Source organism: Puma concolor, chromosome E3 (genome assembly GCF_028749965.1).
Source record: "Puma concolor isolate L17-30 chromosome E3, mPumCon1.1.hap2, whole genome shotgun sequence".
NCBI classification, from domain to species: Eukaryota; Metazoa; Chordata; class Mammalia; order Carnivora; family Felidae; genus Puma; species Puma concolor.
The window spans coordinates 35,500,805-35,524,933 of NC_141682.1; the positions used below are offsets into that span (position 1 = coordinate 35,500,805).

Genomic DNA, 24,129 nt, shown 5'->3' on the forward strand with positions numbered 1-24,129 from the left:
TGATTCTGAAATATTGCTGCCAAACAAGCTCTTAGAGGTTCAAGCAAAGCTATAAAAACAGGGTGAGAAGGGTGAATTTTGACTCCGAGAAGTGAAAATCTGACGATGCTTTGAATTATAGCCGATCAAGATTAATTCCAGGCCCCACTTAGAGGAAGCTTTCAGGCGGAGTGCTTTCTCGCCCTAATGTGCCAGGTGAAAGGAGCGATGACTCTATTGCTTGGTGCCACTTACATTTATGGGCTTGTCCCCACACGGGCTGGGAAAACGTCAGTTAGGGCTGACACGGGGCCAGCTGGGGGCTCGGTCTCGTGGGGCTCTGTTTTGAGGACTCATTATTCACATATCCTGTTGTGATTTGTGACTCTGTTTAATTACGGCAATTTTATCAGGGAGGGTTTTGTGTCGGAACCTCGGGAAATGGGAAGAGCTCAAAGGCTATACAACTTGAACCGCTCACCGTGCACAAACCACTGGGGTCTTGTCAAGGAGCAGAATCCTCGTCAGGCCTGGGGCTGGGGCTGCTGCCACCGGTGGCCGGGGAAACTTGCCGCGGGAAAGCGTGGAGAGGGTGGGCTCCGAGCCCAACGCTGCCACTTGGCAGCTCTGTGATGTCGGGAAGGTGCCACCTTAACTGCTCTGAACTCCAGACTTCTCATGTCAAGTGGGGATCACTCCTGCCCTCTAGGGTCTTTGTAAGGCTTAGAGACGATGCGTGTGAATCTCCTTCCCACTCCCAGAGGGGAGGGTGAGACTGATTCATTGCACGTTCAGCTGAGATCTGTCTTTTTTTCCTAAACAAGCTAACATTCTCCCTGATCCAGATCTCTGGCCCTCAGCGCTGCCGCCCTGGGGGCCGTCCTGTGCATTACAGGACGTTAGCACCATCCCTGACTGGTAGCACCTACCTCCCCGAGTTGTGACCAACAAAACCTTTGCAAACACTGCCAAGGGCCCCTGGAGGTAACAATGTCTGCAACTGGGAAACCCTCTCCCCAGCCACAGTTCCTATTAATTGTTCATTCGACAGTTTGTGTTGAGTACCTACTTTGGGCCAGACTGTGTGCCAGAAATATGTGGATATTTAAGCCAGACAGGGCCCTGACCTGTGGACATTTTTTCTGTTTAGAACCGATGTCTTCTCAGCTGTTTGGTGGATGTAACCAGACTACTAATGTCACGTCCCGGCTGGGAGGATGAGGTGAGTTAATCTGGTGTCCGAATGGAGGCGGAGAGATGCCAGGAGCAATCTGGGCTGTGGGGCAGGCAGGGAGGCGTACATGCTGGGCCCGGGGTCCAGGCCTGCAGGAGCAGCAATATGGGAACGGGATGTGCAGGGAGGGCCCAGGCAGCAGAAAGTGGGACCGGACCGGAAGGAGGAGGAGGGGGAGATGGTGGGAAAGGTCTTAAACCAACAGGAAGGGGTGGAGACAGGAGGGCCAAAGAGCAAAACATAAAAAATCAGATGGAGATGTGCTCCTGTGATACAAGCCGAGCAGGGAGCCCCAGGGCAGGAGGGGAAGGAGCCAGGCTGTGGGAGGGAAGGCTGTGATGCAGATCATGGCACGGACCCCGGGGCAGCCACACAGGGTGGGGAAGAGTGGCTCTTCCTGTTCTGGGCTCCCACGATTTTGGTTACAAAGAGTTAAAACAGAAAATAAAGGTCACTTGGCCAGCTCCTGCCGCCTCCTCTGAATGGGCCTCCCCAGAGGGACAGGAACGGATCACAGGCAGCCTTCGAAGGAAATGAGGCTGCTTTGCCTCACTCTGCGTGGTGTTATTGCCGCCGGTGTGGCGTGGACATTAAACACATCTGTGGGCAGGTGACAGAGGGGGGCACTAAATGCCCCGGGCTGGGCCCTGGGTCCCCTGCCCCCCAGGAGCCCTCCAAGTAGTCCACTCAAGTGGAATCAAGTTGCAAATGTTGATTCCAAGCCAGCTCGCAGCTCTCGACACGGCCCTGGAGTGCGCATGACGAGCTGGCCGCACGGAAAACAAGGGCAACAACACGACTTCCAGCCCAGAGCAAGAACGCTCTCCGGCTGCTGCTGGGAGGCAGCAACGGCCCCCAGAAAACAGTCTTGAGGCCTGTAACGTACACGTGCCACATTTTAAAAATGATAAAATCTCAAGCACATCACTTTGTGAGCTTTTGATTTTATTAGAGATGTACTCTAAGAACAGTCGAGAAGCCGTGCTTGGGATGCAGTGGGTCACATCACCGGTTCCACAAAGATCTTCCAGAGCTCCTGCAGCAAACAGAGAAAGCGGGGGTTCCTGAGGGGTGCAAAGGAGACCTCGCGATGTCAGAGAGGCAAGTGATTCACCACGGAGGACAGCGCACAGCACACGAGCTGCCCCAAGGGTGGGGAGCGCCTCCTGATTCTGTCGCTCTGCCTCGCCACGGGAGAGAGAGGAGCTGGACGGACGAGAGGACGTCACACAATCAAGATGGGCCAGAAGAGGGTCAGCCAGCCACCGCTTTCCCGTTTGGGGAGCTCTTAAGTGCCATGCCCCGTGGCCGCTGACTTTCCGGGCCGCGTGCCTCTCCTCCTACCGCGGGCAGGCGGAGAAGGTGCAAGCACACACAGCTCCCGGTGGAAACCCGGCGTCCTCGCGGGCAGAGGACGGTTGGCCGTCTGTGGGGGGCGGCCCGGAGGCAGCGGAGCCAGAAACCCAAGGTGGCTCCTCACGTGCGGCAACCACACGGATTCAGCGCTGTGCTTGCTGGGCGGGCTCCCTGTTGGCCCTCCTCCCTCCCGTCCTCCTCAGAACTACACCTGGTCTCCACGCACCCGGAAAAGGGGCACCCACAGCCAACACGCAAGGAGAACAAAAGACATTAATCCCGGACCTTTGGACTGCAGCTCCCAGTTACGTAAGTGATTATTATCAAGGGTAATTTTGACTTCTCAGATTTCCTCCATGAGGGGGGTTTAAAGCTGTAACAGGAAGTGGCTGGGCCCCAGCTCTGTGGCTGCCTGGCGGGGTGACTTACCTGGGCTCGGCATCAACTGAGGCCAGGGAAGAAGGAGCTCGGCCCGGTACCCGGCCCGTGTACCGCTACTGGGAGGCTTCCTCAGAGGCCTAGTCTGATGGACCCAGCGGGCCTGGTCGGAAGGGCCACTGGCAATTAGACAAGCCTGCCCAGTCTGGGAGGCCAGCCCATGTCCATGGCAAAAGTGTGGCCTCCAGCACTGGGGCTCCTGCATGAGAACCCCACCACGTGCCCCCCGGCGGACTTCCTGCATCCCAGCGGCCTCCTGTGCTTGGCCCACTTCCTCTGCAGCAGGAACTGCCCGCAGGGAAAGAGCGCCCTGTAAGTCCAGGGCGACAGACGGCCCGCAGGCCCATGTGCAGACACGGTGGCCCCTCAGGATGGGGAGACCCCAGCGCCGTCTTTGGTGCTAGCCGCCCCTCTGCCCCGGCAGCACCGGGGTGCGGCGCCCGCGTGTGGGGGCCCTGGGTCCGCAGCGTCGCGCACGGCAGTGACAGCCCGCACCTACCAGCTGCTGGATGCGCTCGTAAACCAGGAGCTGCGGGAAGGAGGCCTCCACCCGCTCCACCGCGAAGCGCAGCCGGCCGTCCGCGAGCCCCTCCAGCCGCCGCAGCCAGGAGCGGAAGTGGTCGTACGCCTCGCATGTGACGTCCAGGTGTCTGAGTGTGAAGTTCAGCCTGCAAACGGGCAGGCAACACACACTCACCTCGCCTTCCCGCCGCCTCCCTGACCGCACTCCCCACCGGTGGATCTTCACCGCGCGCCTACTGGTGCTGAGCACTGGGCGCGCTTCCTTCCCGAATCTGCAGGGGAGCCCGGGAGGTGGTTCTTCACAGACGCGGGAACCGGGGCTCAGGGAAGTGGAGTCAGGTGCCTGAGATACCACCGCCGGACAGACAGGCCCCGCCCTGGACTCTTCAAACTGGAGCAGGAGGCAGACACAGAACACCGCGGGCTGGCTTCCCCACTTCCCCAGCACAGAATCTGCGCGTGGGGTGCCCCCGGCTGCATATGTGACCAAAGGACGAAGGGCAGGGGCCTCAGAGCAGTGGGCGCCGAAGGCTGCCGGGAGGGGGTGGGCCAGGGCCACTTCAAATGGGTCCTTCCAGAGCCCTCCCGGCCCAGCTGCTCGGCCATTTCTCCACCCCAACCTGCAACACGATGCAACCTGAAACTCAAATTCTTTGCCTCTTTCCCTTTGCTTCCCCACATCTTTTACTAAGAAGAATTTCCAACAGTGTGATGGACGGCCCCACTTGCACCACCACCAGCTCATAGCCGCTGAGGCCCCTCGCACACCCAGAATGGATTATTAAATAGCTAAGGCCAGCCACCACAGCATTTCTCCCGCGAAGATGGACACAAGCATCTCAAAAACATAAAGCCTCTTCTGTTTCTTTGTTTCACCTAAAACAAATCTAATGATAATTCTTTATCATTCCAACATTCAGTTGGGGTTCAACTTTTCCTGACGGTCTCGCGTTCTCCCTGGGTGGTCTATAAAACCAATCTCCAAATGAGATCCACATGCTGTCAGTGGTCACGTGTGCCTCAAAGGGGCTCCTTGACATTTTAGAAATGAACGATATGCCCAGATGGATGGTGTGGACACAGCCATGGTCATTTCCATAGGGCGGATTTCTAGATGCTGGACTGCTGGCTCACTAAGTACGTTTGGTTTCACGGCTTTTTTTTTCTTTTTAAGATTTTATTTTTAGGCAATCTCTGCACCCAACATGGAGCTCGAACTCACAACCCTGAGATCAAGAGTGGCAGGCTCCACTGACTGAGCCAGCCAGGCACCCAGGTTTTATGGCTTTTGCTACATATCCTGAATTGCCTTCAGAAAAGTTGTGGGCTAGGGGCCCCTGGGTGGCTCAGCTGGTTGCGTGTCCAACTTCGGCTCAGGTCATGATCTCACGGTTCGTGAGTTCAAGCCCCACATCGGGCTGGTGGCTGTCAGCACAGAGCCTGCTTCTGACCCTCTGTCCCTCACTCTCTGCCCCTCGCCCGCTTGCGCTCTGTCAAAAATAAATACACATTAAAAAAAAAAAAAAGGACAAGTTATGGTCTACCACATGATCGGAGAAAACCGTGTGAAAGGTGTCTGCTTCTACCATGAAATGCCACTCCCTCAGCGGGAGCCCCAGGGCTTCCAGGTGGAGGGGTCCGTCTGCATCGGGGGAGGACAGACGGACAGAGGCCTGGGGTGCTGAGGAGACAGACGGCATCCTGGAGGGGACGTTCAGAGAGATAGGCCCTGGACAGCGTGGTGGCCACGTGTCCATGGTGCAGCTACGTTCAAGGGCTTGTCTGCTCGCAGACCAGCGTGACAGGCTCCCTGGCGCCCCTCAGCCTTCCTCTCCACCGGCAGGGCGGGGGCGGCCACAGGCACACACAGGGCCGGGGGATGACACGAGATCACGTGTGGGAGGGCAGCACGGGCTGGCACACGGCAGGGGCTCCGTGCGTGCGCGTCGGGACGGCGTGGACAGGAGCGCACTCCAAGGGGGGCGCGGAGCTCACCGCTTCTCCACAGACAGAATGGCCGTGCAGGCGTTCTGCAGCTTGTGAGCGAGGCGGGACAGGGTTTTAAACAGAGCGTCGGTTAGGTCATCGTCGTAAAACACTGTGGGGAAGGAAACGGGCATGAGGGGAAAACCCACCACCACGGGCAGATCTGCCCCTGAGAGGACCCCCGGCACTGCACTGAGTCCCTAGAAACGTGCCCCCGCGACGGTGCTCAGGCTGGAAACCGCAGGCGGGCACGGCAGGTGACTGGGGGCTGGGAGGGCTCTGCGGAGGAGGGGCGGGGGCACCGCTGCGACCAGGACGCCTCACCTTCGGCCGCAAGCAGGATGGTGGTGTGGCTGTACAGGTCAGAGACATCCTCCTGGGACCAGCTGAAGGGGACCTCCGGGTCTGTGAAAGAGGAGAGGCCACTCTGTGCACGGCCCTTCCCCCGTGGGCCAGCCGGGAGCGGCGGGCACCAGCAGGCAGGGCTGCACCCAGCAACGGCACGCGTGGCTGCCAGGGGTCTGCCTCCCCACCGAGGGACGGGCACTGCTGCCCTGTGAACTGCTGTGCGGCCCTGAGGAGGGTGCCTCCCCTCCCAGGGCATCACACAGGAGTGGGCGTTACTAGACGTGCCCTCAAGGGCGGCTGGGGAGCTCTGGGGCTATGGGCAGACCCTCGACACGCAATGACTCTCCCACCTGACACCTGATGGGAAAGGACACTTTGCACACAGCAGGCAGTTCACACAAGCATGTAGGTCTGACACAGCCCGGGTGATCAATTCAGAAAACTCCCCCACCGGGGGGCCCTGCCCTTAGGACAGGACAGAGTGCCGTGTGCGAGGCTGCTTCCCAGCCCTGGGCAGGTGCTCAGCCCTGAGCGCCAGGCCTCACCTGTAGCTCAGGGGCCACTGTGCCTACTGTAGGGGACGCACCCAGTCTGAGTGACAGAGTGGGTGGAAGGTGCCAGGAGCGGCCATCATCAGCCGACAGAGAGAAGTGGCTGTGGGCCGAGAGGCTGTGGCACAGCCGGGAGCCTGCAGCTCAGCCCAGGCCACAGGGAGCTAGGACAAGCAGCCGTGAGTCCGCTGGGACGGGGGTGGGGGGCGCACCTGTGCACAGGTCGTCGCGGAGCCAGTCCAGTTCTTTGACCTTAACCACACCGCCTGCAAGAGCAAAATCAGGCAGAACGTCCAGACTCTCGTAACAGTCGGGGAAGAAGATAAGCCTTCCCATCCTACGCTGAAATCCCTCCATCCAGCACGGATCCCTTGGCCAGCACGGAGCGCCAAGCATCAGGTCTGGCACTGGACACGGGGAATACAAAGGTGTATGAGACGTGTCCCTGTCCTCGGGGACCGGCAGCCCAGGAGAGACTGGCGGATGGGCACACACCAACAAGGCAGGGGTCAGGGCACTGTGATGAGGACAAGCCGAGCACAGGAGGGAGAGAGGAGCTCAGGTGTCAGGTGGGGGTGTCAGGGAAGGCTCCAAAGAAGGTGAGTCACACCTGCCCCTCCCCTTCCACCCTTGTTGACTAGGCATTCGACAAACAATGTGACGGGGATCAGGCAGGCCCCGTGGCCCAGCAGGGTGTCACCCAGTCACACACAGGTCAAAATGCAGTGGTTCAAGGAGAGGCCAGGCTCTGGTAGGGAGCTGGGACCTTGTCTGGAGGTCTGAGCATGATTAGGGGCAGCAGCACGAAGGCCAGGGGGGAGCCTCAGACAGGCCAGGGTGACCAGAATGGAGGGAGCCCTGAGAGGCAGGCATCGCAGACGGCAGGGCCAGACCCCAGCGAGATCCGGGACAAGCAGAGGGGTCCAGTGTGCACTCAGACAGCAGTGGAAGACCTGGAGGGCCTGAGGCCCGTGGGCTGGAGCGGCCGGAGAGTGGGAGAGCGCCCCCAGCTGCTCGGGAAGGGTCAGCACGTACAGTCAGGGGAGGGTGGCCGCTGCTTCCGTCACATGAACTGGATTCTGCAGGTGGTGTGGGGGGGGGGGGGGAGGACGACGGTCTGGGCAGAGGGAGGAACTTGTGACATGAGTGCTCTGCTTGCCAGTGAGGCAGTCAGTGGAAAAGGGAGGGGGAGCAGGCAGGGGCCAGACCACGAGGGCTGGGAGGCAGAGGGGCTCAGACTTCACCCTTGAAGCTTTTTCACAGGGGACTTAAGGGGTCAGGCTTCCATCATCACTCTAGATGCTTCCCGGAGGACACCTTGGGTGGGCCACACAAGGAGCTGGGAGACCAGGTGGGGGCCACCGTGATGTCCAGAAGGGAGTGAGCTGAAGCGGGACATGGCAGGGGATGTGGGGAGGAGGACAGGGCGCGACGACGGAGTCATCAGACGTGAAGCTCTGGGAAGCCAGGGCGGTGCCCAGAAGGGCAGTGGCCAGACCCCATCTCCCAGTGTCACAGTACAAGGTGCTTGTCCCACCTGCCAGAGAACCCTCCCCCCAGCTGGAAGACCCACCGGGCCTCACCTCCAGCAGCAGTCAGGTGGCCATTGAGGGCAATATTTCGCTGGCACATGGCCAGGAGATCTGCGCCGACATCTGGAACAACAGAACGGCAGGCCATAAGACCCCAGCCGTCACCACACTGTCATCCCCCGGTTTCTGCCTGGAGAGAGCTGGGACGACAGCATGACTGCAGAGAGGCACCAGACGAAGAGGAGAGCGTCTCCCGTGTGCGCACTGCCACGGTTCAGTGTGCTCCCCTGGAGGCTCTTCTCGATGACCTTTCCCTTAGGGAAGAGTTGACGGTGCTGGTGGGGACGGACTCTGTGCGCGCTCCAGAGGGAAGGGGTGAGGGCTCGCAGTGCGGTTAGCGCGTGTGACACAGACGCGGGTGTTTGGATGCGACGAATTGAGACACACAGCGGGTTCCAACGAGCCGTGGGTGCCCTCCCGTGCATGACTCGCCGTCACGGCCGCGTGCGTCCCGGGCCTCCCACTGCTCTGACCAGGTTGTGTCTCTCACCATTTCAGCAGAACCCAGGCACAGTCAGTGCATCCATCCCTGATGGGCACGGGGTGTGGGCATTTTACCAAAACTTACCAAAACCCCTAACATGCGTCAGGAGAACGCACGTGTGGAAGGCACCGAAGGCCGTGTGGTGACGCCTGCCTGGCCTACGGCTGTGGACGCCCAGACTCTGTCCCATCACTCACTATGGACTCAAGGAACGCGCAGAGCCTGGTTGTGGGGGAAGTGCCCTGCTCAGCACAGGGACACATCTGTCCCTTTCCGTGGGCCACGGGCTCAAGGGACTACTGCACACACCAGTCCAGCAGCTTGTCAGTGTTTAGGGCAGTTCTTGTCCAAATAGATCTCGTGTGGGATTCTGACACAGTAAATGGGACAGAAGAGAGCAGCTTTGGCCGAGGGGGCGTGGTGGTAGACCAGAGGCCTGGGGCTGGCCCCCAATTACCCCTCTGCCAGCTGCTGAGGGAGCTCTCACAACTCTGCTCCGTGGAAAACTCTGTTCCATGAACCACCGGCGCCCTCCCCACGCCCCACATGACAGTAGCTGTGTGTATGACCTGGGGCCAGCCACCCGACCTTAGCCTTAGTCTGCCCACCTGGACAGACTGGTGCTCGGCTCCCTGGCGAATGCCCGGGCTCACTGTGAAGGTACAAACAGGTGCAGAAGCACGCGAGAGGCCGTGCAAACTGCAGCGTGCTGTCTAGAGGCAAGCTCTCTTCTCTGTGCCAGGAAACCTCCCTCTCAGGGGTAAGACAGCTTGGTCACGTCCTGCAGTTGGGCACCAGGCACAGGGCAGAGCACCCGCGAGTGGCATTATGGCCTGACTCTGAGAAGCGCTCGCTGGCAACCGACACGAGACAGTGATGGAGCAAAGGCGGGGGCTGCCCTGCGGACTCCCGGCAGTGGCTGATGCAGAGTATCTGCCAGGCGTACCCTGTCCCGGGCGACCCCCAACCTCCCTTTCCTGTCTCAGAAGCAAAAGATGGGCACCATGAGCAGGTGGCCAGGCGTCAACGAGATGCAGACCACAGCAGCAGATGCCCCTTCCCGCCTAGCAGATGTGGAAGATGTCAGGCACAGCGACACTAGCTGATGAGCTACTGCTCTCTTACGAACTGGTTCCCACTCTCTGAAAGGGTGTGTGGGCCAGCGGGGAGCCGAGAGCGCTGCTCCCGCGTCGAGCTGCCGGCGTCATCGCCGAACTATGGTTAAGTAAGACGTCATCACTGCGGGGAGGGGAGTGAGGGCTACACGGCATTTGCTGTAATATTTTCGCAGTTTCCATGCCAGTATAATATTATTGCAAGATAAAACACTGAAAGAGAAATCCCTTGGCAATGTGTAGCAAAAGCTTATAAAGGGTCACGGCTGCTTCTAGGAGTCCAGCCTGAGGACTATGAGACAACGGGGCACAAACGCGCTCACCACGGTGCAACGGACAACTGTGAAAAACACAAACAAACAAAAAAGACCAAAACGCATGGCAACCACCAAAATGCCCAGAGATAAATATTACCTGGTCATTAAAAGTCATACTTATAAATAATTTCTAATGACTTTGGAAAATGCTCTTGGAAAAACGTTTTTCAAAATTTTTGGCAACACACAGCACAGAATATCCAGTCTGATCTCAGCTACTGGGAGTCTGATCTCAGTCTGGGAGTAGGTACGCTCCAAACAAACAAACAAACAAACAAACAAACAAACAAAAAAACCACGAGGGAAAAAACTGTGTAATGATCGCAAAGCTCCTTGCAGACAGCAACTTCATCTGTTCTATTCGCTCCTGGATCTCCTGCATCTAAGACCGTGTCTGGCATATCGCCGGCCAGAGCTCCATAAATTGCACACTGTTGAATGGATCTGGGGTTGGTAACAAAATGAGTAAATTGTATCTGCTGCCCTAGAAACCTTCCACAACAAGTAGGCAAGATTTCTACAACTGGGAAAAAAAGCGATAAACCCGTTTTCAAGCCTTATAAAAGGCATGCTCCTTGCGGTTTTCTGAGACGTCTGCTCTTTCCCAGGGTGATAGGGTGTGAGAGGAGGTTTCAGGGGGGTAGCTGGTGCCTCCTGGAGTGAGGGGTCCTGCACTGTGGGTGTGGCCGGAGAAAGCAGCAGAACGGGATGGCAAAATCAACAGCGGCCAAGGCCCAATTCCCAGCCGCTCCTCCCTTTCTGATAGCACACTCCCTGCGAAGACACGACGTCCCCACAGCCCGAGGTGGCGGGCTTACCTGTACAATATACCGTGCGTGCCACAGTGGCTGCAATGATGCTGGCCAGCCCTGTGCCCGCCCCGAGCTCCAGCACGGTGCGGCCCTGGAAGAGGTCCCGCTGAAAGAGGATGTAGTCTGCCAGGAGCAGGGCACCCCGCCACACCTGGAGGAGACACGGACCAGGAATGACAGGTGACGTGAGGCTCCGGGGAGACCCCACAGGGCCACAGGAAGTGGATGGGGCCTACCCACCTGCTTGCCAACATCCTCCAGGGGGGTGGCCATGGTGTGCTCTGGACAGGATGGAGACCAAAAGAGAAAGGGCCACTGTGAAAATGCAGACGGACAGAACACAGACAGACGAGGTGCATGGCATCTGCAAACACGGCCAGATGGGCACTGAAGTCGGGTGTGCTAGAGAGTGGCAGAAACACAGGCCACACAGCAGTCGGGGCGGAAGCGGGTGGGTGAGCGTCACTCACAGTGCAGGCCCTGAGGCTGCTCAGAAAACCGGGTGTCTCGGACCCACAGCCTGAAGACTAGGGTCACCGTGGGTCGTGGGCCCACCTCGTCCAACACGCACACGGCACTTCATGATGCTCGATAACTGCATGTTACATTACAACATACTCCTGTTGTCCTGATCAACTGTATGCTGGTAGGAGTCATAACACATTCCAAGTATTTTTTAAAAAATTTTTTTTAACATTTATTTATTTTTGAGACACAGAGAGAGCATGAACAGGGGAGGGTCAGAGAAAGAGGGAGACACAGAATCCGAAGCAGGCTCCAGGCTCCGAGCTGTCAGCCCAGAGCCCGACGCGGGGCTCGAACCCACGGACCGCGAGATTGTGACCTGAGCCAAAGTCGGACGCTCAACCGACTGAGCCACCCAGGCGCCCCTCCAAGTATCTTCTTACGCTTACAAGCACACCAAAAGTCAACAATGTAAGTTGGAGCTTATATCCTTTCTTAGGTGAACTATGATAAGAAGTCTTCTCAAGCGCAAAATATATCCAGCTAAAGTCGGTGGAGGCATGGGGGCGAGGGGACGAGGGCAGAAACAGGAGACCAAAGGGCAAAAGGAAAATGGCAAATACCCTTGCTGTTAATCAGAGCTGGCTGTCGTATTTCTTAAATTTTTTTTTTCAGGTTTATTCATTTTTCAGAGACAGAGAGATAGAGTGTGAGTGGGGGAGGGGCAGAGAGAGAGGGAGACAGAATCCGAAGCAGCCTCAGGCTCTGAGCGGTCAGCACAGAGCCTGACTCCCGGATGGCAAGATCATGACCTGAGCTGAAGCTGGACGCTTAACCAACTGAGCCACCCAGGTGCCCCGCGGCTGTCATATTTCTAAGCAAGACGGTGACAGCCACCAGAGGAAAACGCACACGGCACGCGCACAGGGGGGCATGCACACAGTGGGGCAGCTCCGTGTGACCACCAGCCTTGCACAGATCAGACCACACGCTCACAACAGGAGCAGGGACCGAGGCCCATGGGGATGTGTCCCCACGCGCCCTCCGTGAGGGTCTGCCCGAGGAGGTGAGGGGGTCCCCGCGCTCTCAGAGTGCCGGCATCTCAGGGAGTCCCATGAAAGCCGAGAGCCGTGCATACGAGCGGGGTCCAGAACAGAAGGCAACCTCTCTCGTGCTCAATCAAAGCGGCAGCCACCTTTCCCCAGACCAGGGGAGAGACTGGTCGTGTGCGCTCCTCCTGAGAACCGGGGCCGCTGCTCTGTGGGCTTCTCCAGGGTAAATCTGACCCAAGATTTCTGCCCGACGTGCAGACTTAAAATCTGATCCCTGAACGCATGACTGATGCGCTGCCTGGTGGCACCTTGGCTGGACAGGATACTGGTGGTTCGGGAGAGGCCATGTCTAGCCCCGACACGCACCCTTCAGGACTTCAGGCCACCAAAGCCTAACACGTACCCACCCACCAACAACAGAGTCCCTTCACTGAACACTGACTGGACAGATGCCCCCTGAGCCAGGCTAGGGGCCACCGAGGTTGTACCTGATCCTGACAACAGCCCTATGAAGTAGCCATCACCACCCCACCTACAGACGAACACACTGAGGCCAATGTGCAGCACTGTGGTTGTAAAAGTTATGGAAAAAAGCACCTTTTCTCTGAACCGGGCACCATGCCAAACGCTCTGAGAGCAATCTCTCCTTTCACCCTCAAAACCACCAGGGGAATGGGCTTGGGTGCTGTCTCACAGATGAGGAAAGGAGGCTGACAGAGGCGAAGCAGACGGCCTGAGGTCAGAGCTAGTAAGTGGTGGGCGTGCGGTTGGACCCAAAAGGGTGCCCAGGGACGCGGTGTAAAGAACAATGGGCAGGGGGACCCCTCTGGCAGGCTGAAGAACCTGGAACTGAGAGTGGCAGGGAAGAGGCTTCCCCGGGGTCCTGTTTCTGCAGCCCTGCTCCAGACCCTCGGTGTCGGCTGCCCCCGGCCTACCCCCTCCCCAGTCTTCGCACCCCCACCATGCACCATCCCCTGGGTGCGGCCCGTCTTTCCTCCCGTGGGCCTCCTCCCATGCTGAGGACTATGCCCATGAGAAACTGGGCTTAGCAGATGGGCTGAGACAAAGTTTCAGAGTCTCGTCTATGTCTCTAGACCTGTGGGAACCTCCCTCTCTCTCAGCCAGCCTCCCTCCCTGCACTCAGAGCAGACCCCAGGGACTAAAGCTAACGATGTGACCAGGCACTGTGCTAAGAGCTCTTTGCGAGCCATCTCCTCGTTTTTCACAACTAGAAGTGGTTACACCCATCTTACAGATGAGGAAATCAGTTTGGAGAGATTAAGGGAACATGGCCAAGGGAAGAGGCATGGGAGTCAGGAGCTGACAGCCTGAGTTCCAGCCCTGCCTCTTCCTCTTCTCTTTGGGTCTCAGTTTATCTATAAAGCAGAGAAAATGACCATAATTTACTTTGAACCTTGGGTCTGTGGATTCCTAGCAGGTCCATGGATAAAGTTTTTAAGTTTTTGACAATCCCTTGCAATGACCTGGAAACCATTCTCTTTCCGTATTTTTTAATCGGCTTCTGAGATGCGTCCACACCCTGAAAAAAATGACTTGGTTTATGGCTTGGAGGAAAAGGGTGGTCAGGAGACGGACATCAGCTTAGCATCTGCTCTGTACCAGGCCCCGTACAGACACTTACTGGGCATTATTTATTACATTATCATCAAAAGGCAGTATCCTGTTTTATAGGTGCAAAAACAGGCTCTGGGTGTGCAAGACACTTGTCAAAGATCACCGGGCTTGTGAGGGTGGTGGGGGGTCAAAGCCCAGCTCTGCCGGTTGCCAGAGTCCAAGACCTGGTCCCTTACGTCACAGTTGGAACAAGAGGTTACTGCTGGAAGCTAATTTAATTGCCTTGCACTCCCCTCCCTTGGGGCAGGTAGGACTGAATGACGCTTGCTGAAAGGAAGGGACCCCACCAAGAGGTCCGTGAGATGGACTGGCCGGGAACCTGGCCATACACTGGCCCTTAGCTGTGGGACTTTGTTCTCAGTTTGCAAGATGGTAAGTTCTCAGCATGTTCAACACACACGCACGCCAGAGGCCGAACCCTCAGTATGAACAACCAAGTTGGCCACTCTGCTCAGGGAAGCCAATTAAGTGACGAGTGAGAGCAAAATGAGCCATCATGGCATTCCCCCCAACCCCCCTGCCAACAGCTCCCCAGAACAGAACTTTCCAATGTTCGGATCATGTGACATTGAGTAAGAACATAGGCTGTGGTGCAGACAGACCTAAGTGGGAATCGTCATCCTGCCACTGACTGGCTGTGTGACCTGGGGCAAGTTCCTCAACCTCTCTGAGCCTCAAATCTCACATCTGTGAAATGAGCATGCTCACCCCTGGAAAGGCTGTGAAGAATAGAGGTGGAGTAGGGTTCTGGTGTGAATTACACATCACCCCCAACGGAACGGTCTAGAACAGTCGGCCTCGTACCAAGCAGACACTCAGCAACTATGAGTCGTATGGCTGCGCGGATGGAGAAGAGCTGCTCTGCTTCTGAGAGGGCCCTAACTGACCCTCCGGCCCCAACCTGCACCGTTGCCAGGGGTTGTGGGACCCTGGATCTCAATGAACAGACTCAATTCAGAGTTCTTTTCCCCCAAAACAAGCAGTGTCGGGGTGGCAAGAGGCCTGGCTGTGGAGATGGACGATGTGGATTCAGAACCTCCTCACTGCCCCCCAGCTGCATGGCCTCAGCTTGTCACCTCCTATCTGTACACTCCCCCTGACCCTCAGAGCAGGGCTGTCAAGACTCCTTTTTACGAAGCGACGCAGATAAAATGTCTAAACACAACAGGTGTTTAACATCAGTGGCTCACTTCCCGCCCCAGCTCCCTACTGCTCCTGGCGTTTCTAATGTGCCCGCTTCCAAGATCTGAAATCCTGGTGTCATCAAGCCCCTGTGCCCAGCGGTGACGTGATGCTGCCCTGCACGCCTGCCAGAACTCATTCCGGCCCTTCTCCTGCCCTGTCACCGCCTCCCCTTTCCCAGCTGGCCTCTAGCTCCCAGGCCGTCTGATTAGCCCACAAGCCTCCTCCAGATTAATTCTGGTCTACCTCCTTCTCCCCCCTGTCATGCTCCAGCTCCAGAATCTCCCATGGCTCCCTGTTTCTGGCCAAGTTTTCCACAAACTCTACCCTGACCCATGGCCCCAGCACACTGAGTTGGATCAGAACACCGACACAAGAGGGGTAAAAGCAGGGCTCCCTAGAAGAGGCGATGGCTAAGCTGATACATATAACAACTAGCAATGTGTTAAGAAAGCAAAGGCTGGGGGCAGGCTCTCCAAAAGGGAGGTGGAGCACAGCAGAGGCCCGCAGCGAGAAAGCGCATAGAGGGGTGTGCGGTGCCTTGTGAGCTACGCCCAGTGGCCTGGACTGTACCCTGGGGGCAGTGGGGAGGGGACCTGTGTGTCCTGAACAGCTCCCCCTACTGGCAGCGGCACCACCTGCTCTCAGTTTCCGCGGAGCTGGCTCTGGTCCCTTGTCTGGTCCTACTGCACCCAGACTTGGGCCTGCACACAGAGCCCCCCCACACAGCCCACGCCCTGGGCCGTGATCAGCACTGCGGTGCGACCCACAGCGCAAACCGGACCTACATTTACCTATTCTGACGATATCCCAGGGGCTGCTCTCTCGTGCTCCATCTGCCAGTGGGTCCTCTTCCTCCTGCGTTAGAATCGTGGGATGTACCTTGTCTCTCGGAGGCCCTGCTGGCTCGGGGTCCGAAGCAGTCGGTGGTCTCCTCTCCACGTCCAAATCCCCGTCTTCGTCCAGCCGAGTTCCCAGCCCCACCTGGCTGGTGGCGTCACTGTGGCCACTCCCCGGAGGGGGCCTGGCACTGCCCGGTCCGGATGGTGGTGTTTCCTCGGCGAGAAGAGCGCCACGACCATCACCGTCGGCCCCTGAGTCTGTCCGAGAGTCTCGGTTCCACAGAAGCTTGAACTGGGACAGGAAAACTGAAAGGCAAGACGAACACAAAAGGAGAGTGTCTCCAAGCTGTCTCCTCCTTCCAGAAAATCTTATTTCCACCCAGAGTTTTAAACACCAGATGGAGGCATCCTAATGCCCGCAGCAAAGGCCCGCTGGACTCAGCCCAGATGCTGGGGCCACTGAGAGCAGCTACCATGTGATGAGCGTCTCCCGTGAAAACACTTAGCTCTCATTATCTTAGCCCTCCCTGTTGCTATGAAGATAGTGGCACCAGCTCCATTTTTCAAATGGGGAAACTGAGGCTTAGAGAAATTAAGTGGGTTGACAAGGCCCCACAGCTTTGGACATGGCTGAGGCAAGACTCAAACCCAGTCTGCTCATTCCTAAACTGATGCCCTTCATACTACACTGTTCCACCTCTTAAGATCTGGAAGACGGGTGTGGGGGGGGGGGGATTGGGTGACTCTGCTGGTTAAGTGTCCGACTTTGGCTCAGGTCATCATCTCACGGTTTATGCGTTTGAGCCCCACGTCAGGCTCTGTGCTGACAGCTCAGAGCCTGGAGCCTGCTTCGGATTCTGTGTCTCCCTCTCTCTCTGCCCCTCCCCTGATTATGCTCTGTCTCTCTCTCTCAAAAATAAATACACATTAAAAAAAAAAAAAAATCTGGAGGATGGGGCAAGGACACCAAGTAGCCGCCCCCATCTGGTGGCTAGAGAGTTACTGGGACAAGTTTCAGTAAGAGCACAGGTTCCAGAGAGGGGAGCTGGAGGCAGGGGTGCAAGCCCTCCACCCCCCTAGGCTGTCTGACCCCAGGCCAGTCACCGATCTGTTCTGAGTCCCAGGCTCCTGAGTTCAGGATCCACATGGGACACAAAGAAAGGAGAGCACTACAGAGGCACCTTGGTGGCTCAGTCAGATGAGCATCCGACTTGGGCTCAGGTCATGATCTTACAGTTTGTGAGTTCAAGCCCCACGTTGGGCTCTGAGCTGACAGCTTAGAGCTGGAGTCTTTTTCTGCGTCTCCCTCTCTCTCTGCCCCAACGCACTTGCATTCTGTTTCTGTCTCTCTCAAAAATAAATAAACATAAAAAAAAAAAAAAAAAAAAAAGAAAGGGGAGCACTGCACCCAAGGACAGGCTAATACAGGGAAATCAAAGCCAGGGAGGGTGGTCAGGGAGGACCTGTGTGAGGTGACATGTGGAGTCAGGGGTGGGAGGGAAGAACCTTCTGGGTAGAAAACCGGTGAGAGCCAAGGCACTGAGGAAGTGCATGCAGCGCATAAAAGACGGAAAGGAGCAGAGAATGATCAGTGTGGACACACAGGCAAGGGCTGGGTCAGGCTGGGCCACATGGGCCAGGCTAAAGAGTTGACTGTATTCTAAGAGCAAGAGGGAGTCACTGGAGGGTCTACATCAGGTCACTGATGTGATATGCATTTTCAAAAGATCCCCCTTGGCTTTGGGGGAGAGGAGCAGGGGGAAGGTGTGCAGAGCAAAGCCAGGGAGCCCGGGTGGGAGGAGCTGGAGGCGAACAAGTGATGCAGGGGGCCGATGAAGGGGGCCAGAATGCCTTGGTGGGGGCGCCACTGTGAGCCCCAGCCTGTCTCCCTCCTGGACCACGGGCTCCCTGAGGGCAGGGCTTGGCTCATCCCCTACTGCACTCCCAGCATCAAGTCCTGGTGCCTCTCCCCCTCCACAAAGTAGGTGCTCAGGAAAGCACAGCTTACTCTATGAAAGAGGGCGCTAAAGTGGAGGTCATGCACCCCAGTGTTTATAGCAGTACTATCGACAACAGCAAAGTATGGAAAAGAGCCCAAATGCCCATCAATGGATGAATGGATAAAGAAGATGTGGTACACGTGTATACACACACACACACACACACACACACACACACACACACACACACACGTACAATGGAGTATTACTCGGCAATCAAAAAGAATGAAATCTTGCCATGTACAACTACATGGATGGAATTGGAGGGTATTATGCTAAGTGAAATTAGTCCTCGAAAGACAAACATCATAAGACTTCACTCATATGAGGACTTTAAGAGACAAAACAGGTGAACATAAGGGAAGGGAAACAAAAATAATATAAAAACAGGGAGGGGGACAAAACAGAAGAGACTCTTAAATATGGTAGATAAACAGAGGGTTACTGGAGGGGTTGTAGGAAGGGGGATGGGCTAAATGGATAAGGGGAATTAAGGAATCTACTCCTGAAATCATTGTTGCACTATATGCTAACTAACTTGGAGATAAATTAAAAAAATAAAATAAAAAAAAAAAAAGTGGAGTGAGGTTGGGGTGCCTGGGTGGCTCAGTTGGTTGAGCGTCTTAACTCTTGATTTTGGCTTAGGTCATCTCAGTTTGTGGGATCTGGCCCTGTGTTGGGCTCTGTGCTTACAGTGTGGAGCCTGCTCGGGATTCTCTCTCTCTGTCCCTCCCCGGCTCACACACACTCTCTCTCTCTCTCACTCACTCAATAAATAAACGCTTGAAAAAAAAAAAAAAGAAGTGGAGTGAAAACAGCTGAACGATCCAATCTTCCCAATCTTCTCCCCAAAGAGAGGAGTAGGAGAAAACACCAAACAAAACGGGGTCCACAGGGTGCTGGGTCCCTCCGCACGCACCCGGGTCTTACCAGGCTGCCCCATGCCGTTCAGCCGCACCATGAGGTGTCTGTGGTTCGGGGTGTAGAGGTGGACGTCTGACAGCACAGTGTCACTTTTGAAGGTGACCTCGTCCATGGCCAGAGTGGGGGCCAGCTACCATGGCCGGGGTCCACGGGAATCATGGGACAGGAGCACCTGGAAGGCAAGACCAGGTCCTCAGGATGGCAGGTCTCAGAGGGGAACAGTGTAAATACTTAAATAGCTTTGCATTACCCCAGGAGAAAATGCTTCCTTTTGTAATTCTCTTCATTTTTCCTAAAGGAGAAAGTCTCACGGCCTTTGCAAGGGCCTTCGCGAGGGAAAAGATTCCAGCTAGAATTGTTTTATTTTGTTTGCACTGTGTTTGCACAGTAATCTTTTATTTATGGCAAGGGATCCGAATTTCCATGTATACTGATATCCTTCCCTTTTAATTTCCAACTCTTCTACTGTGAAAATTTTCAAACAGACTAGAAAGCTGAGGGCATAGCATGATAAACAGGCATATACCCGCTGCTTAGATCCAATGATCATCAACACCTTGTCATAAGAGGTCAAATGATCTATTGGGGTTTTTGCCCTCCTGAACTGAGAGTAAATTCTAGATATTTTACCTCTAAATTCCTCTACAGCATCTGTCCCCTAACACATGTTCTTACATTACCACAAGACCATTAGCAGATCTAAGATGATTAATTCCTTTGTATCATTTAAAACTCCATCCATAGTCAACTATCTCCGTTTCTCATGCAAATGTCTTTCATAGATGGTTTTGCCTAAAACAGTATTGGATTTACAAAGTCAATTCAATTCGCGCTTTGCATTTATTTTCCCTTTACTTCTTTTTTTATTCTAGAAGTTGACCCTAGCTGTCCAAATGCCCTTCGTTGCTTTGAAACTTTCTTTTTAAATTTAAAAAAGAAAAAAAAAAGAGTAGATGCAAAGGAAAAGCAACCAAGGGGCGCTCACTATACAGGTGACATGTAGATAGAGGAAATTATGCAGGTTAACACAGCAACAACTGAAGTCTGGAAAACCACGCCTGAGGCAAAGTGGCCAGAAGAGAAAGGCTCCCCCTCCAAACCGAGTGGTCCGCCTCATCAAAAAGCATCAAGCAGACCCATGTCTACACCCCAGTCTCCCACCTTGTGGTGATGAGACCTGTGGGAAATTACGTCACCTATCTGGACCTGCTTCTCCAGCTATATTCTCACTGTGCAGGGGTCCTGGGGCATAAAGCACTGAGCATTGTCCGTGGTCCACAGCTGTTAGTTCCTTGTCCTGGGGGTGGTTTCAGGCCTTCGGCCCAAACCTGCCCATAACCCCCGACAGGACTGTTCCTTACCTGGCTTAGGTGTGTGCACTAGCTGTGTGTGTTAGGCATGTCATGAAACCTCTCAGGCCTCCATTTCCTCAACTGGAAAACGGGATGATTAACACAGGCTCTCCTTGCAATCTGAATGCACATACTGTCACAATCTGAGCACGTGTAACAGAAGTTCCTCCGTTTAAGGACTTGACGTGGGGGAGCCGAAGTTTCACAAAAGTTTCCAAAAGTTGTTTTGGGAAAAAGCTGACACCTTGTTAAATTAGTCTCTATGCTGGCTCTTCCCACATGACAGTGTAAGCCAGGACAGAGCCAAGTGGGCTGTGAAGGGAGGCTGTGAAGCTAGTAAAATGATGCATGATTTCATGATGCCAGTGGAAGTTATGGAGGAGACATGCCCCATCCTCAGGCAGAAGCACTCAGCCAATGAGGACTGGAAAAGTTAGGCTGGATCCCAAAAAAGGACCGAAAGTCTTAAAGGTAGATGTGGCTCTCCCAGCACTGAAAGATGTCCTGGGGGAAACTGAGGACTTCCACCTATAGTTTTGGAAGAAAAAAAAAAAGATCCCCTGTGACGATGCTGCGAAAAGTCAAACTTGAACCAAAGGATGCTGTTTCCTGCCATAGTGACATTTTGTTGGAAAAACGACATCCCACAAAGGAGCGTAATATTACAATTACACATCAGCTTTTCTTAAAGACGGACCAAAATAATACTCATATTCTTTTTTTTTTTTTTTAATTTTTTTTTCAACGTTTATTTTATTTTTAGGACAGAGAGAGACAGAGCATGAACGGGGGAGGGGCAGAGAGAGAGGGAGACACAGAATCGGAAACAGGCTCCAGGCTCTGAGCCATCAGCCCAGAGCCCGACGCGGGGCTCGAACTCACGGACCGCGAGATCGTGACCTGGCTGAAGTCGGACGCTTAACCGACTGCGCCACCCAGGCGCCCCAATACTCATATTCTTAAATGCTAGTTGAATTTTCGGTTTTAAAAGCCGAATTACCCAGGATTCCTGGAAATGTGCCCTACAACTGAGAACCAGGAAGTGGAACCCCTTTAAAGGGCTTCTTCTAGAATCAGTTATGGGGGAATACATGTGTCTTGTACATACTTTGGGGCTTGTGTGAGGATTAAATGAGACGAGGATCAGTTTTAAGGTTTGGGTCAAATAAAGAACAAGACTAAGTATCAGTCATTATAGCAATAATCGTAATTCTTGACGAGCGTGCTTGGAGATGGAGAAAGGCAACAAGTTTTTCCATTTGGGAACAGCTGACTCGGAGTATCTGTCTGGGAATGCTACAAATGGATGTGCCTCGACCCGCTCTCCTCACTGGAGAGGAGGGAAAGGACACCCGCACTGCAGATGGGATCCCCTCCGACTTCCTTGGGGCTGCAGGTTCATCCCGCAGCACCTGCTGACAAGTGTGTCCTTGGCTCTTAAAAGCTGTAGGGGCTAGACTAAGACGCCGTCATGGTTTCTACGGCGGTTCCCCAGTCAGGGTTACCCCCCAAAGCAGTTTGCTTTCTCTGACAGTAGGTGGCCAGGCGTGGGATAATACAGACCAGGGGTGAAGACGGGGAAGCTGGAGGGGCCACCGCCGAGAGTTGGGGTCAGGGGCCCCAGAGATCTCCTCCTCCCCCGGGGCTCTTTCCGTCCTGCCCTCCCTGAACCCCTTTCAAAAGTCATAGTTCGGCCTCGCTCTCCCTTCTTAATCCGGAACCGAAGGGGCTGCTTGGGCCCGGGACAGAAACTCACATGACAAGAGGGCTACTTCTCCCTACACCCTTGCTCGGAAGGGAAAAGAGACCGAGTGGACTTGGGCTTTAGGTCCATGGGAGCCCGGTCTCGAGGCCAGGCTCGCTGCCAGGAGGCTCCCTGCACTCCCCGCATCCGGCCGCCTCTCCCAGGAACTTACCCGCCGCGAGCACCAGGACGGAGTCCGGCTGAACCCTCTCAACCCCGGGATCAGGCGGCCGCCATAATAGGCGGCCTGCGCAGGCGCGGCCCCGCCTCCTCCGCGCGCGTCGGCGGGCGCCACGCCGTAACCACGCCCACCTGCTAGAGCTGCCCGGGCGAGGACTCTAGGGACCCTTCCTTAACCGGAAGCTGGTGGCCCTTGGTCCCTAGTACTTTGTCCCTTCTTCCATTCAGGAGGCCTGACACAGACCTGCCATGTTAGGCCATGAGGGTCCTACCTTAAGTTATGACCCAGTGGCAATCCTACGTTGGGGTCAACTCCTCCAGGAAGCCTTCCCTGAGTCCTCTTCCTCCAGCTTACATTGACCAGAGTCTGGGCTCTCCCAGTCCGCTATACTCCGCCTATCAGAGCATCTGTGACTCTGGTTGTCAAGACCTGTTTACCTGTTTCCCTCACAAGTTCTGAGTGCCTTGGGGGCAGAAGCAGCTGCTGGTTCACATCTGCAACTAAACTTCTCCCTATCTGGAAAGGATAATAGAATAATGCTTGTAAAGCAGTTAGCATCATCCTTGGCATGCTGTGAGTACCCAAGAAATGACAATTATAAGGTTTTTTTGAGAAGCTTTTATTTTTATTTTTAAAAATTTTATTTATTTATTTACTTACTTCAAGTTTATTTATTTTTAGAGAGGGACAGCATAAGCAGGGGAGGGGCAGAGAGAGGGGGAGAGAGAGAATCCCAAGCAGGGTTCACACTATCAGCACAGAGCCCTATGTGGGGCTCGATCCCACAAACCGTGTGATCATGATCTGAGCAGAAACCAAGAGTTGGACACTTAACTGATTGAGTCACCCAGGCACCCCTTTAAATTTTATTTTTATTTTTTTTTCATAAGTGTACTCTTAAATCTCCACCTTGTATTTCCCCCTTCGCCCTCCCTCCCCTTTGGTAACCATCAGTTTGTTCTGTATAGTTGAGAGTCTGTTTCTTGGTTTCTCCCTTTGCTCATTTGTTTTGTTTCTTAAATTTCACATGAGTGAGATCATACGGTATTTGTCTTTCTCTGACCGACTTAATGCACTCAGCGTTATACTCTCCAGCTCTAACTGTGTCATTGCAAATGACAAGATTTCAGTCTTTTTAAAAGGCTGAATAATATTCCATAGTGTGTGTGTGTGTGTGTGTGTGTGTGTGTCAGAATGTATGTTTATATAAATATATATATTTATCATATCACATCTTTATCCATTCGTCGATCAATGAACACTTGGGCTGCTTCCATTGTTTGGCTATTGTAGATAATACTGCAATAAATATAGGGGTACATGCATCCCTTTGAATTAGTATTTTTGTATCCTTTGGGTAAATGCCCAGTAGGGCAATTACTGGATCATGGGGTTGTTCTATTTTTAACTTTTTGAGGAACTTCATGCTGTTTTCCATACGGGCTGCACCAGTTTGCATTCCCACCAACAGTGCACTGAGGGTTCCGTTTGCTCCACATCCTTGCCAACACCTGTTGTCGATTTTAGTTATTCTGACAGATATGAGGCAGTATCTCATTGTAGCGGGTTTTTTTTTTTTTCTCATTGTGGTTTTGATTTGTATTTCCCTAATAATGAGTGATGTTGAGCATCTTTTCATGTGCCTATTGGCCATCTGGATGTCTTCTTTTGAGAAATGTCTGTTCATGTCTTCTGCCCAATTTTTAGTTGGATTTTGTTTTTGGGGTGTTGAGTTGTGTAAGTTCTTTATATATTTTGGACACTAGCCCTTTATTGGATATGTCATTCGCAAATATCTTCTTCCATTCCGTAGGCTGTCTTTTAGTTTTGTTGATTATTTCCTTTGCTGTGCTGAAGTTTTTATTTCAATGTGGTCCCAATAGTTTATTTTTTTAAATTTTTTTTTTCAACGTTTATTTATTTTTTTTTTTTTGGGACAGAGAGAGACAGAGCATGAATGGGGGAGGGGCAGAGAGAGAGGGAGACACAGAATCGGAAACAGGCTCCAGGCTCTGAGC

At 54.4% G+C, this 24,129-nt stretch overlaps 1 protein-coding gene across 4 annotated transcripts; it reads right to left on the bottom strand.

Annotated features, from left to right (window-relative positions):
- Positions 1-1,824: 1,824 nt before the first annotated feature.
- METTL22 (methyltransferase 22, Kin17 lysine) lies at positions 1,825-22,205 on the bottom strand. Of its 4 annotated transcripts, none has more exons than XM_086691336.1 (12): positions 22,103-22,205; positions 18,841-19,006; positions 15,863-16,216; positions 10,975-11,015; positions 10,741-10,885; positions 7,998-8,069; positions 6,627-6,680; positions 5,840-5,920; positions 5,525-5,627; positions 3,507-3,675; positions 2,999-3,110; positions 1,825-2,249 (listed from the first exon to the last, which is right to left on the bottom strand). In XM_086691336.1, the coding sequence occupies exons 2-12, from the start codon at positions 18,944-18,946 to the stop codon at positions 1,840-1,842; spliced, it is 1,647 nt and encodes a 548-aa protein (XP_086547462.1). In that variant the 5' UTR covers positions 18,947-19,006; positions 22,103-22,205; the 3' UTR covers positions 1,825-1,839. The 4 variants fall into 4 exon arrangements, with proteins under 4 accessions (XP_086547462.1, XP_086547463.1, XP_086547464.1 ...); XM_086691337.1 differs by lacking the exon at positions 22,103-22,205 and adding an exon at positions 20,196-20,338; XM_086691339.1 differs by lacking the exon at positions 2,999-3,110 and having other exon boundaries at positions 2,138-2,249.
- Between the last annotated feature and the right edge of the window lie 1,924 nt (positions 22,206-24,129).

Bases quoted from the DNA above. Each gene is read 5' to 3' on its own strand.
- METTL22 (XM_086691336.1), bottom strand. From the start codon at position 18,946: ATGGACGAGGTCACCTTCAAAAGTGACACTGTGCTGTCAGACGTCCAC. The intron at 8,070-10,740 runs GTAAGCCCGCCA...CTGTTGTTCCAG, and splicing joins ACGCACGGTATATTGTACAG to ATGTCGGCGCAGATCTCCTG. The intron at 2,250-2,998 runs GTAAGTCACCCC...TGTTTGCTGCAG, and splicing joins TCAGTTGATGCCGAGCCCAG to GAGCTCTGGAAGATCTTTGT.